Below are 13,595 nucleotides of genomic sequence, written 5' to 3'. Positions count from 1 at the left end.
GGAGCGAGGCGCCGGGACGAGCGGGACAAAGGGCCGGGGGCGCGCGGGGCGAGGTGACTGCGGGCTACCGGGGGCACCGGAGACCTCGCCCGGGGCCGCCTCGGGGCTCGAGGGCTGGGACCCGGGGCCGGAAGGAGCCCTGGAGAGACGCCGGGGCCGCAGGGTGTTTGGATTCACGCAGTGTCACCCATGAAGCCGACGGGGAAACAAGATTTGAAACTGCTATTTTGGATTCGGGGTGCTGGGGGGGAGGAAAGAAGGAGCCGACCCTGGGCGAGCTGTCCTGCTGCTGGGGCGATGGCAACACCCCCATGCCCTCCACACAGCACCTTATTTTCCTTGAGTTCTGCATATATGTGATTCCATCAAGTTCTGAGTATTAATTTTTAACCCTGGGCACGTGACTGTGAACACACCTTAGCAAGCAAGAAAAGTACAGCAAATACAGGTAGGAGAATAGGATCTTTTCTCTGGAATCTTATTTGATGACCGTGTGCTTCCCCGTGGGCTGTTAAACCTAGAAACCTCTGTCTGAACTATCAGCAGTTGTTGGAAACATGTATTTCTGCTTCAGCCTGTGGGCGTTCATCAGGAGTTAACTTTTATTTAAAAGTTTTTTTGAAAGGAGAGGGAGAAGACTTGTTTAGATAAAGGAACACCACCACTCCCCTCCAGAATACAAATTAGGTTGGCTTTTCAGCATCTCATGAGAAAGCAGCTGATAAAAATCCTGTTTGTTTTATTCCCATTGGGCAACACCCATGAGAATTCAGAAACAGCCCGTGGCTGATGGAAAGCTCCGGGTTGCTCGGTATCAGTGTTGGAATAGGGCTTGCTTCTCTCAGCTCCTGAGAGGGAACTTGAGGGGTCCCTGTGCGCTCCTTAGGAACAGGTAGTCTAATGCCAGATTTCTCTTCATGTCGCCATGTGGGAAAGAGTTGTATTTATAGTTGAAGTCAGCTGTGGCCAAAATTCGTATGCCAAATTAATGTCAGGATATTTATTGCACGTTGTTTCAAGAGACTACTTGTGCATGAGAGCGTTTAAAAAAGACTTTAACTGTCTCTCAGGAAGTCTGTTAGGAGCGGATCCGAGGTGAGTGGGGGGAAAGAACTTAGAAATGCCACAGAAGCCACTACATCTACTTGTGAAAATGTTTGTAGTAATATGCACACCATCTACATATGAATAAATTGTTTCACTTGTATTTTTCCCACTGAAATAAAGTTAAGAAGTAGCTTGTCATGCTTTCCTGTGCCTGAACTGGAAACCTGAACATTTTTCCAAGGTAACTAATATGGATCTCATTTTTGTAACAGTGACAGCTTATTCAGGTAGATGGTGAATGTGGGTGCATTCTTCTGTCTGTAGTATAAGTGCCAAAGTGCCCATTAGAGTGTCTGAGAACATAGTTGGCCCCAGTCGGCAGTGCTTAATAGTCTCAGGTTCTCCCCTATATCTTTTTCTCATACATATATCCTTTAGGGTTTAATCCACCAGGCATTATTCATGCATAACTCCCACTGACTCCAGGGAATTCATTTCTCATGGTCGCACCATTGATGGTTTTATGCACTCTGCTCTTGTTCTGCTGCCAGGTTTGTCCCAGGCTCACTGGGGTAGTTCACTTTGCCTAAAATCTGATAGAGAAGTAGTTAAACTTCATTTGACCACAAAATTGTGTTTAAGGTTGCTGGGCTTGTAAGTGCCCTGCAGTTTCCTGTACAAGACTGAAATTCTTAAGCCATTATGTGATTAGGTCTGTTTTGCTTTAACAGGTTCTGTGACTCAGGAAAATGAGAGCAAGCCTGACTGCAGAGTATTCACAGAGCTTTGTTCATTTTTAGGCATTTGTTTTAGGTATTAGTATGATTTCACTGTTCAGTATCCCTGGCCACAGATTCCATGGAAGACCCTTTGTCATCCTTCCACATGGTGTGCAAAACTTATATCTTCACAAGTTTTTCTGCTGTTTTTTCCTGTCATTACTGTTTATAGTGGCCACAGGAATTCATACATTGTACAATAGAGAATATATGTCCTAAGGATTAGGTTTTCCCTCCCAGCACTTTTTTGCTATAGGAGTTAAATTATTCTCTCAAACACTAGCCCTCTTGAGGAGACCTTTGTTGTTGCAGTTTTGAAAACTATGGTGCAAAACAAGAGATAGTAGTCACAGTGCCCAGTCTCCAAAGAGATTATTGTTGTTTGCACATCTGATAATGTGCTAAGTCCCTCCACTGTAAGGTTATTAGTGGGCTTATGAAGTGGCAGCAGCCTCATAAAGTATTTTAAGACAGTGGACAGCAGGACGGTGGCTCATACTGAGTGATGGAGCATGGAATCTGTAAACTTCTTGTGAGTCAGATACCCAGAGTTGGAAAAGGAATACTGCATTACTAAGCATGGTGAAAAAATATTTGCTTACCTTAATTTTCCATTCTGCTTTGCTGTTTAGGTGAAGTGATGCATGAAAATACTTAGTTGGAAACTTAAAAGATAATTTATGTATATGAGGGATCTTCATCTTGCAAAGGCTTACTCCTGTAAATGAAACATAGACCTAAATTTTCTTCATCCAGATTTAGATATTATGAGGATAAGATTTGAAAGTCTTCATTCCTTTATTGAGGTGTGAGTTTTCCAGACAGCTCTATCAGGATAGGTGATTCATTTGTAAAGGTGGGAGAGAATTTATAGTTATGTAACCCATTAGTTACCTTTTCAGCTGTGGGATTTTGAATGTTTTTATTACATCTGTTTACATCCTAGAGTGTTTATGTTTAAGCACACTTAAATGGGCATAGCACAGGCTTACCTAGAATTTATAAGAATGGAAACAATTTGTCTCCTGGGTAATTATTCCATTATCAGATGAGTTGAGAAATTAATGCAAAGCCACCGACCTAATTTTAAAGCATCACAGTTATCATCAGTTGTATTATTAATGGGGACAAGTTAGGGTGGGGTGTGAATGCCTCAGGAAAGACCCTTAATGGACAGGAGGGTTGTTTTCCCTCTCACAGTTTTCCTTGGGACCTGTACTCAAGAGCATTCACACCCAACCATCCCTCCACTCAGTTCTTGAAAGCTGCCCTCTGCTGGAGTCCTTTGTTTCCTCTGCAGACTAATCAGGGAAATCTTGTCTCCTAGTTAGGTAAGAGTTTAGCATGATAATTTTTTTCTTCTTCTTTTCCCCTGTGCCTCCACCCTCCATGATTCCATGAGTAAACTCTCCTGAGCTGTAAATGACAGTGCAGACACTGTAAATAACATAGTCCCTGACCTAGATTTTAGTGATCCTGGAAAATTATAAAATTAGAGAATCCTGGACCTGAAAAGACCAGTTAAAGAGATCGTCTGGTTCAGGTGGCTATTCAGAACAATTTCTAAACCACCCTAAATAAACATTTGGTAAAACAGTGTGAAACTTAGGAAGCTCGTAACTTTAATATAGATGTTAGTTTAAAACCATTTGAGGACCTAAGAACACACAGCTTTATTTCCCAATTTCTGATCAGGTATTTAAAAACCTAATCAATTTGTAGTAATTTGACCTGCATTAGTTTCTAAATCTGTATTAAAGTCTTTTTTTTAATGCAATTTTATAACTTTCAGAGTCACATAGAAACTTTAAGCAAGATATATAATGTTGTCAGAACAAGGTCTTATCATACAAGTTAATAAATAGAGTTTAAGTAATAATATAGGGAACTTGTAAGCAACGTTGCAGACTAATAGGAATTAGTGCTTTTGAAGTATCCAAAAAGTTTATTTTAAGAGGTTAAAACTTCATCCTGCCCTGTTGGTTTAGCAGTCCTTTTCTCATAGATGGCTGACTTCTTCACTGCTGGCTAAATGACCAGAATTTAAATTGTTAAGAACTTGGAATTAATAATATTCTATCATGCAGTAGACTCTTTAGCATTCTTGAACAGCATTATGTGATTTATAAGTGATCCCAAAGGTTCTTGGGATGTAGTCATCTGCCATTTTGCTAAAGAATAAATTTGATCCTCTCTATTGAGAGGCTGGAGTGAGGCTGTGGCTAGTGAGAGACCCTACCTGGCTGCTCAGCACTCACACACCCCCAGAAAGACTGTTTCCATTTCTCCCTACCCAGTCATTCTCATGAACTGGTTTCTAAAAACATTGTTTCTTTTTGAAATGCAGATTAAGAAAAAAAAGATATGCCATGGTGGCATTTGTGAAATAAGGCATGCTTCAAGGCCTTTGAAAGTATTCTTTTAAATAAACAGGGGTTTACTATACAGGCAAAGCACTTGGAAAATTGAAATTAGAGTTCATTTTGCCTGTGAGGGCGTTAATTCATTAAGACAAGATTCCTAGATGGACTTTTTCAAAGTGTGTTTGCACTAGTTTCAGCTTTTTCCTGCTATTCTCTTCCCTGATACCTTTGCCAATGGACTATTTCAATTTTTGGATAAGTGGATAAAGTTGAAGACAGATACCACTGGAACAGTTTTGGTGCAGTTGATAATTCAAACTTGGTATTCCCAGGATCAAATTAACATACAAATTTCAGATTGGAGTTCTAGGATCCATGTTCTAGATGATATTATGAGGATATACTAACTGGCTTGTTCTTCATACACACTGGAGATATTATCTTCAACTTATGATAATACACAGTATAATACTATTTCATCTCCTACTTTCTCCCCCCACTCGAATCATATTTTAAAGTCAGGAACACTTGGCAGCTTGGACCTTTGGATTCTGCCTTTCTTTCTTAAGATAAGCTGAAGTCAAACTTGGCTTAACATGTCTGCTGCTCACCATTCATCGCATTACTTGAAGGAAGGAGGAGATGATATGTTGGGGCCCAAGATACAGCCATGTAGGAGGTATGATTCCTCCTAGTACATGTCACACTTGGCAGGGATTCTGGTCTAAGTGGGGCATTTCGTCACCTAGACAGCAATTTACATAGAGAAAAGGCTGTTCAAGCCCTAGAAAAGACCAAGGGCTGAGTCCTTACCCAGTAGATGGGAACCATCAGACACAGAACCATGCCCTACAGATCTCCTGAAAGGTTGTCATCGCCATGTTTATCCTATTGCCAAGTTCCCTATTGGAAAGGAGGACTCTGCTAGCATCAGCATCCCCTCCCTAGTCCACTTAGAAACTTTAGTCTCAACAATACCCCCAACAAGCATGTACAAACATGTGTGTGCACATATACACGCACCCCATGATTTCAAGGATTTAAAGAAATGATTGAATGTATTTCCACAAAAGGGCGTAGGGATCCCTCCTATTTGGAAAGATGGAAAGAAGAAGGGATCCAAGAAATCAGGAAGTCCCAAGGAATTGGCATTTCTTTTTTTTTTTTTTTTTTTTTTTTTTTTCCGTGTCCGGCAACGGATCGCAACCCTCAGCGACCCCCCCATACCGGACCAGGACTGGCAACGGGATCGCAACCCCCGGTGCTGCCCCCGGTGCTGCCCCCGCGCCTCGCTCAGCCAGTGAGCGGGAACCGGTCTGTATGTGGGATCCGAACCCTCGGCAGGAGCGCCGCCGCGCTTCCCAAGCGGCGCACTAGCGCAGTGCGCCACCGGGCTGGCCCGGAATTGGCATTTCTAAGAACTCATTTCCTTCTTTTGCTATTCTTATTTTCCCTGACAGTGGAATCTGAGTGGAATCCAAGAGAAAGAGTCGAGCAAAAAGATCCCAGAGGTGGGTGGGGCACACACATATTTTAGAAATACAGTGTGTAGATGTTGAGAATGTGGATTGGCATGCTCAGCTGGTCAGTGATCAGATCAATGGGATTTTCCAGTTTTATGTAAAAGAGAACAAAATGCACCCAAAACTTGCCAGCAGGTCTGTACCCTCAAAGAAGAATAATGAAACAGTTTCCTCCTGACTCCTGCTGTGTTCCAGTGGCCTCTTGAGACCTACCCCCTCCTTGTCCTTGTTTTGGGGTGTTCGTAATGAATTGCCCTACCTGCTGAGTCAGCTTCTCTTGAACCAGAAGATTTAAAGTCAGAGCCACCTGATGCTTAGGCATTTAAGAAAGCACTTCCAATCTTCTTTGTTCTTGTTTTCCTTGTGGGATGATTGATCTGGGTCTTCAAACATACCTTTCAGGGTAAAATCCAAACTCATTTGCTCATACACATAGCCCTTCGTAATCCAGCTCTTGCCTGCTGGCCCCACCACTTCCTCTGCTCCAACCTTGCTGAGCAAAGTATAATTCCTGACATGACTCACACCATTGCACATCTCTGCCCTTACCCAGATTGCTGTTCCCTCTCTTGAAGCGTCCCCTTCTCTCTTAGGCTAACTTCTTTTCAACTTCAGTGCCCCTCTCAAGCATCACTTCCCCTGGAATGCCTCCTCTGTTCTTACCCCCCATGACTGACTTCATTCCCTTTCTCTGAGCTACCATGTCATCTGCTACACCTCTGTCATTAGCCGCCAGCATGCATCATTCAACAAATGTGTTTTTTGAACAACACCATTCATTCAATCTTCCATTAATATAAGCACTCATTCAATATGTCTTTATTGAGTGCTAGCATCGTCCCAAATTCAAGGCATTTAGAGCAGCTGAGAACACAGATATAAGCACCTGAATAAGTAACCAACAGTAATTGTCATAATGTTATACCTGGTGCAGTATCAGCGCTTTAGATCTTGACAGGGATCCTGTTAGTGTACAACATCATCCAAAGGAAGAAGGAATATTTTGTTAGATGCCTCTAACAAGATCTCTGAAACTAAATATATGATAGTAAAGGTTGTTCTAAATTCAAAACAAAACAAAACAAAACATATATATATATATATGTATGCATGTATGCATGTATGTACGTATGTATCTTATCCTCTTCCGAATGCCTCCATCATGTAGAAGCCACAGGAGTCCTAGTAAGTGACACCATGCAGCTGTCCTTCCTTGATGCCTCGGTCACTCAGTAAGCTGTGTAATTTAAATTTACCCTCTAAGTGAGCAAGTTGCCCTGAAAATTTCCAAGTACCTGTTATAATGAGAATGAGAGGGAAGAAAGAAAGAAAGGCAGGGGGACCAGGAAGGTCAGAGAGGACAAGGTTTAGAATCAAGTGCAAAGAAGGCTCAGAATCACATGGAAATCAGGGCTGGTCGAGCAGTTCACCTGGGGACTAATGGCTGTAAGCCTGCTGCCCTGCAGTGGGACATCAGTAGGGCGTCTTAAACATAGGAAGGAATGATTGGGCACCCAGCCACAGGAATGGCCCCAAGGTCAGGACCTTGCTTTGTAAGTGAGACCATTATCTAAGGATTCCTCTCCACACCCTGATTCCTGAGGAGGGTTCACAGACTTAGAAACAATGACAGGCATGCTGCTGGCTTCATCCCTCTGCAGCGTTCAGCCCTTGTGCTCCTGACCTGCTTGTCTTTGTTTCTACAGAATGGTGCTCAGCATGGCGGGCATGCCCGGGCTCCTGCTGCTCCTCCTTCTCCTCCTGCTCTGTTCTGTCGGGCAGGTGAGCCCCTATGGTGCCCTGTGGAAACCCACTTGGCCTGCTTACCGACTTCCCATCATCTTGCCCCAGTCCACCCTCAACCTAGCCAAGCCAGACTTTGGGGCTGAAGCCAAACTGGAAGTGACCTCTTCCTGTGGACCCCAGTGTCATAAGGGAACCCCACTGCCCACTTATGAAGAAGTCAAGCAATACCTGTCTTATGAAACGCTCTATGCCAATGGCAGCCGCACAGAGACGCAAGTGGGCATTTATATCCTCGGTGGTGGTGGACGTGGGGCCCAACACCGGGACTCAGAGTCATCGGGAAGGTCTCGAAGGAAACGGCAGATTTATGGCTACGACAGCAGGTTCAGCATTTTTGGGAAGGACTTCCTGCTCAACTACCCTTTCTCAACATCAGTAAAGTTATCTACAGGATGCACTGGCACCCTGGTGGCAGAGAAACACGTACTCACGGCTGCCCACTGTATACATGATGGAAAAACCTATGTGAAAGGAACTCAGAAACTTCGAGTGGGCTTTTTGAAGCCCAAATTTAAAGACGGTCGAGGGGCAAATGACTCGAGCTCGGCCGTGCCCGAGAAGATGAAATTTCAGTGGATCCGGGTGAAACGCACCCATGTGCCCAAGGGTTGGATCAAGGGCAATGCGAATGACATTGGCATGGATTATGACTATGCCCTGCTGGAACTCAAAAAACCTCACAAGAGAAAGTTCATGAAGATTGGGGTGAGCCCTCCTGCCAAACAGCTGCCAGGGGGCAGAATCCACTTCTCTGGTTATGACAATGACCGACCAGGCAATTTGGTGTACCGCTTCTGCGATGTCAAAGACGAGACCTACGACCTGCTCTACCAGCAGTGTGATGCCCAACCTGGGGCCAGCGGGTCAGGGGTCTACGTGAGGATGTGGAAGAGACAGCAGCAGAAGTGGGAGCGAAAAATTATTGGCATCTTTTCAGGGCACCAGTGGGTGGACATGAATGGTTCTCCACAGGATTTCAATGTGGCTGTCAGAATCACCCCTCTCAAATATGCCCAGATTTGCTATTGGATTAAAGGAAACTACCTGGATTGCAGGGAAGGGTGACACAGTGTCCCTTCCTGGCAGCAGTTAATGCTCTTTCTATACTTATTTTAGGAGAGGTCAAAATTTGTCATGGGTGTGCATGTGGGTGTATGTGTGTGTGCATGTGTGTAATGTATCAAATGATACCTTTTACCTAATTTCTTAAAATTGCAAGATGACTGGCTTTATTATTTGAAAACTGGTTTGTATATCCTATCATATCATTTAAGCAGTTTGAAGACATACTTTTGCATAGAAATAAAAAACATATTGATGTTTGGGGAATTGGGGGGGATTAAGTTAATCTTTCACCTTTTTTGAGAACTTTGATTTTTATTTCATCTGAACTTGTTTCAAAGGTTTATATTAAATATGTGGCATATAGGAGATATGAATTCTTATGTGTGTGTATTTTCTTCTGAAATTCACGTTGGGTTCCCTCCCCCCCACCCCCCATGCTTGATCATTAATATTTCCAGGCGGTAGTGTTCCAACCACATAGAATTCTTAGGAACTTTCACAATACTTCTTAGACAGGCAGTTATAATGGTTTGGATTTGGAGGCATTTTTACAGTAGTCCTTAAACAGTAAAATAATCTTTTCACTCTATTGATATGTATATTAAACTATATCTTATCGTAAACCAGTATCCCAAGCTGCTTTTAATTTTGAAAAGAGTTTCTCTTTTTGAAAATAGTTTCCAAAGACTGTTGCTCTACTTGTGGGAACTATTTGCGTATAGCTCTGCCAACTTTGTAGTCAAGATTGTTCATCCCAATCCTTCAGTTTGACAAGATTTCACTCATATTTCCAGAACTAGCTGTTTTTCAGAAGACAATAATCAGGTGTAATTAGAACAGACTGTATTGCTTTCGAGCTAACAGTGTGGTCACACTAAAGACAATCATAGCATTTTACCCCTGGAGTGTAGCACATCTCATGTTTTATCATTTTGGATGGAGTAATTTAAAATGAATTAAATTCCAGAGAACAATGGATGCATTGCTTGGTAGATGTCACAACAGAAAAACCACTTGTTTGGAGTCTGGCGCAGTCATAGAGCCTAATCAAAATTTTTTCTGCATAGTTTTCATTGTGCTTGCAGGGAGCTGTGTACTTGTTCAATTTGCAAACTTTTCTCTCACTTTTCTTATTTTAGAGTAAAAATACTTGGAAGTTGCTTTTTAAAAAGTTTGGCCTTTTTTTTCACTAGCTTTACAAAGGCACCTTTTTGCTGGAATGCTCTAAGCTACAGGCATGAATTATCAGGTATGGTAGTAAAAATGATAATTGGGAGAATGCAAAATGGATCAGTATCATGCACTGCAGTAAATGCCTTTCTGAATGTTTTATCAGTGTGATAATCACAGCATATAAAGTAATGACTTGAGTTATTCTGTGTTTTCATTTTATGGTTCTCAGCCTAAGCACGTCTTTCTAAATGTGTCAGTAGAGAAAAAAGCAAATGGCCTACAAGGTGGATGTTTGCTGTGCTTACACCCCAGGTAATTTCAACCTGCATTGTGGCTGTTTGTGAGGACATTCAAACACAGCTTATACATTCTCCAAGTGGCTTTCTGCTTGTGTTTTTTGAGCTTTTCAGTAGGAAGATACTGATAAGACACTCAAGAAATTTACAACCACAGTGTTCTCTTCAAATCACATGAGAAATACTATGCATAGCAAGGAGGCACAGGGCCACAGGGCCGCCAGGAATCTTCTGAGTTCCAGTACAATTTGCTTTGACACCTAACAGGAATCTAGCATGAGGGAGAAGAGAGGTCTCCATTTCTATAGTTGCTATTTGAGTTTTTTGTTTTGGCTTTTGCTTGGTGCCAAAAGAAGTCCACTGAACACACCTAGACCAGAACTGAATTTTTAAAAATAGATGCTCCTTTTATGAAGCACCTTGATTTCTATTTTATTTTTCACAAAGTTAGACAATGGCATAAAGACAGAATAATATCAATGTTTAGTTCACAAGTAGATGCAATTTACTGAAGACCAGTATCCATATGCTATATATAGCATAATTCATAGAACTGTAAAACATTACAAAATAATTCAACATGCCGATCTTTCCAGTGGTAATAAAAGAAAGCAAGATATTAAGCTATCATGGTAGCAGAAAGAAAAAAAGGATTCATGATATTATTAATATAATTAGTGTTTTATCTGTATTAGTTATATACATTATAAGCATATGTTCCTAGTGAGGCTAGTAGAACATTTCCCAAGGTGTGTTCCTTAAACATTCATCCCTCCAGATTTTCTACCAAAAATAGAAAAGGTACTGTCATCAAGGAGGAAGGAGATGCCTCTCAATACTCCCTGTCTTTATCAGGGGTTCACAGGCAGGCCTGTTTGCACATTAAAAGCTCTGAGAGGTCTTGTAGGAAAGAGACATGTTAACGTTTTAAAGTCTGTATTTCAATAAACATCTTTGATCACAGAATCCTTGTTTTCTCATATAATGCCTATGAGCAATCTAGTGTTCTAGTGAATACACTTCAGGGGTTGCTGTAACAACCTGTAGGTCAGGGTGATGATGCAGGAAGTATGATGAACCCCAAGTGTGTCAAGCATCAGTGCCTTTGGAGGGGGCAACCCTGTAACCAGGATTTGGAAATGCTCACAGTGTAAAATGGGAAACTTGAAAATCATTTGTCGTTGAGAATCAGAAGGTTGTGGCAAGATGCGGGATATATTTTTTATTCAGAATTTTGAATTTTAGAAAGGAGCCAGTTAAAAAAAAATAAGTGGGAACATAATGCTAAAGAGGTAAAGAAATATGAGCCACTAAATGGGAGAGTTGTATGTATATTCTTTCTCTACTTTTTTTGAACCAGAAAGGAATACCCAGATCCTGCTCCTAATTCCCTGTTCTTTGTGTAGCTCCGTCTACCTGCTCAGAGGGAATGGAAGTCCCTCTCACACACACATCTCATGACACCTCTTTAACAGGTGGTCTCTAGTGCGGAACCTGTCGAGGATGACCAAACCTGCCCTGGAATGATGGCTGTCTAGTCTACTGTCTGCTAAAGGAAGGGTAAATGACAGCCATCCAGAGTGTCTGGAGGCATTCTGATGGCGGTCCTCAGCACTTCCTCACCAGGGGCTGGTGAGAGCCTCCGGCAGGGAGTCTGATGAACAGTCCCTGAGCTGGCCTGGATTTCCTTCTTGCTCTGCTGGGTTCTGCTGTCCCTTTTCTTCTTTCTTGCCATGAATGAGCTCAAAGATGCCTTGAAATTTCCTCTGTCCATTCAGTTCTATGAATGTTTGATAGGGTAGCCATTTAATTTATCATCCAGAATGGAATTCTTTTGAGACTAACTGAAAGAGAATGCTATTAATAATGAGGCTGGGATGTCTGGCACAAGCCAAGTATATCCTGGGCAAACAAACATGCTTGGCCACCCTAATGGTTAAACCCTCCAAAGCACTGCATTGAATGCCGATGGACAGCCATCCTCGCTAACCTAGGAACACAGCTTCCTGCATCTTTCATCTCCAGGCTTTCACTGGGGTTCCTGCACCATGCCTTCTTTGCCTGGATCAGCATTCTGAGGGCCTCCGATAGGGGAAGGGCATGTAAAACTGCTTTTGGTGGGATGGGGTCTAGAGTACATAGGTGGTAAACATGGGGCCGTTTCTAGAAGATGAACAACACATCTCTTTTTAGTCTGGTGTTTCCCCAGAGGAGGAAATGAACCAGTTTCCAGGACAAAAGTAAACAAGGCTGAGAGCTGGGACAACAGACTGGTGTGGAAAGATCATGGCCTTAGAGTTGGGCAGACTGATTCCATAGTTGCCTGCTTCCTTTTGGTGAGTAACTCTCAGTGTGTTTAACTTAACCCTCCTATCTGATTCAGAGATCTCCCCTCTTCTGGGCTCCAGCTCTTCCAGTGGGCTGGGATGGAGCAGAGGGCAAGGGGAAGGGTAAACATCTTTACCTGGCTCACTGTGATTATGTACTGTCCTCAGTGGTTACTGCTTCTTATTTAAGACCAGCTCTTCCACCCTCCTTAGCTCTTATCTCTGGTGATGTAACCCTCTGCCTCCTGCCATTGAGGCACCCTGACCTAGCAGACAGCCCTTTTGAGTGGAGAACTAGCCAGATGTCTCAAACCCAGTCATCCTCTTCCAAACCCGCATGACCCACGAGAAACTCATAGGCTTGCTACACCGAACTTTGAGTGGTCCATTGAAAACCAGGGGGTAGAGGTAGGGCAAATGTTTCAGGCTCAGCAAACTGAAGTGCAAAGGCCCCTGGCAGGATCAGCTTTGGTCTGCTCAACAGACAGCAGACTGTGTGGCCACAGCAGAGTGAACAAGGGCGATAGTATCAGGAGAGGGGTTCAGAAAGAGAGATTGTGGCCAGCTCATCTAGGAATGAAGGATCCTGGCAAGGGCTCTGGAATTCATTCTACCTGCTGGGAAACACAGTTGAAGGACTTTAAGTAGGGGACCTGGTGGGGTCTAATCAGGACCAACTTATCCGGGAGGTACAGGAGGCACAGTGCTTAGATCCCACAATAATTTTAGGAATTCACAAAAACGTTTGAATTTCTTTTAAAATCAGGGGAAGAAAAGTGAACTTTTAAGTCTAATAAAATGTTTCAATATATAATATTAATATATTTGTATTTATATCAATGCAGTCATAATACAGAATTCTTAATTTATTAATTTTTTTTTAATGGAGGAAGGGGTCTATGAAGGCAAAAGTCGTAATGCAGCTTGGAAACTGATCCACACTTCACAGCATCTCTTTCGTATTTATATCAATGCAGTCATAATACAGAATTCTTAATTTATTAATTTTTTTTTAATGGAGGAAGGGTTCTATGAAGGCAAAAGTCGTAATGCAGCTTGGAAACTGATCCACACTTCACAGCATCTCTTTGGATGCTAAATGAAGAATGGCTTTTAGTGGGTAGAAATGAGAAAAACAGTAAGCCAGGTAAGAACTTTGACTAAGGAAGTAGAGAATATTGAATTGTAGTTATATTTAGAATAGAGTATACACTAT

At 42.4% G+C, this 13,595-nt stretch overlaps 1 protein-coding gene across 1 annotated transcript; it reads left to right on the top strand.

Annotated features, from left to right (window-relative positions):
• Positions 1 to 350: 350 nt before the first annotated feature.
• On the top strand, positions 351 to 8,957 carry PRSS23 (protease, serine, 23). Its single transcript, XM_008572523.1, has 2 exons — positions 351 to 448; positions 7,419 to 8,957. The coding sequence occupies exon 2, from the start codon at positions 7,420 to 7,422 to the stop codon at positions 8,581 to 8,583; it is 1,164 nt and encodes a 387-aa protein (XP_008570745.1). The 5' UTR covers positions 351 to 448; position 7,419; the 3' UTR covers positions 8,584 to 8,957.
• The last annotated feature ends 4,638 nt before the right edge of the window (positions 8,958 to 13,595 follow it).

The sequence above is a fragment of the Galeopterus variegatus genome, unplaced genomic scaffold, assembly GCF_000696425.1.
Source record: "Galeopterus variegatus unplaced genomic scaffold, G_variegatus-3.0.2 Scaffold798, whole genome shotgun sequence".
NCBI classification, from domain to species: domain Eukaryota; kingdom Metazoa; phylum Chordata; class Mammalia; order Dermoptera; family Cynocephalidae; genus Galeopterus; species Galeopterus variegatus.
This window is presented reverse-complemented; position numbering and strand designations above follow the sequence as displayed.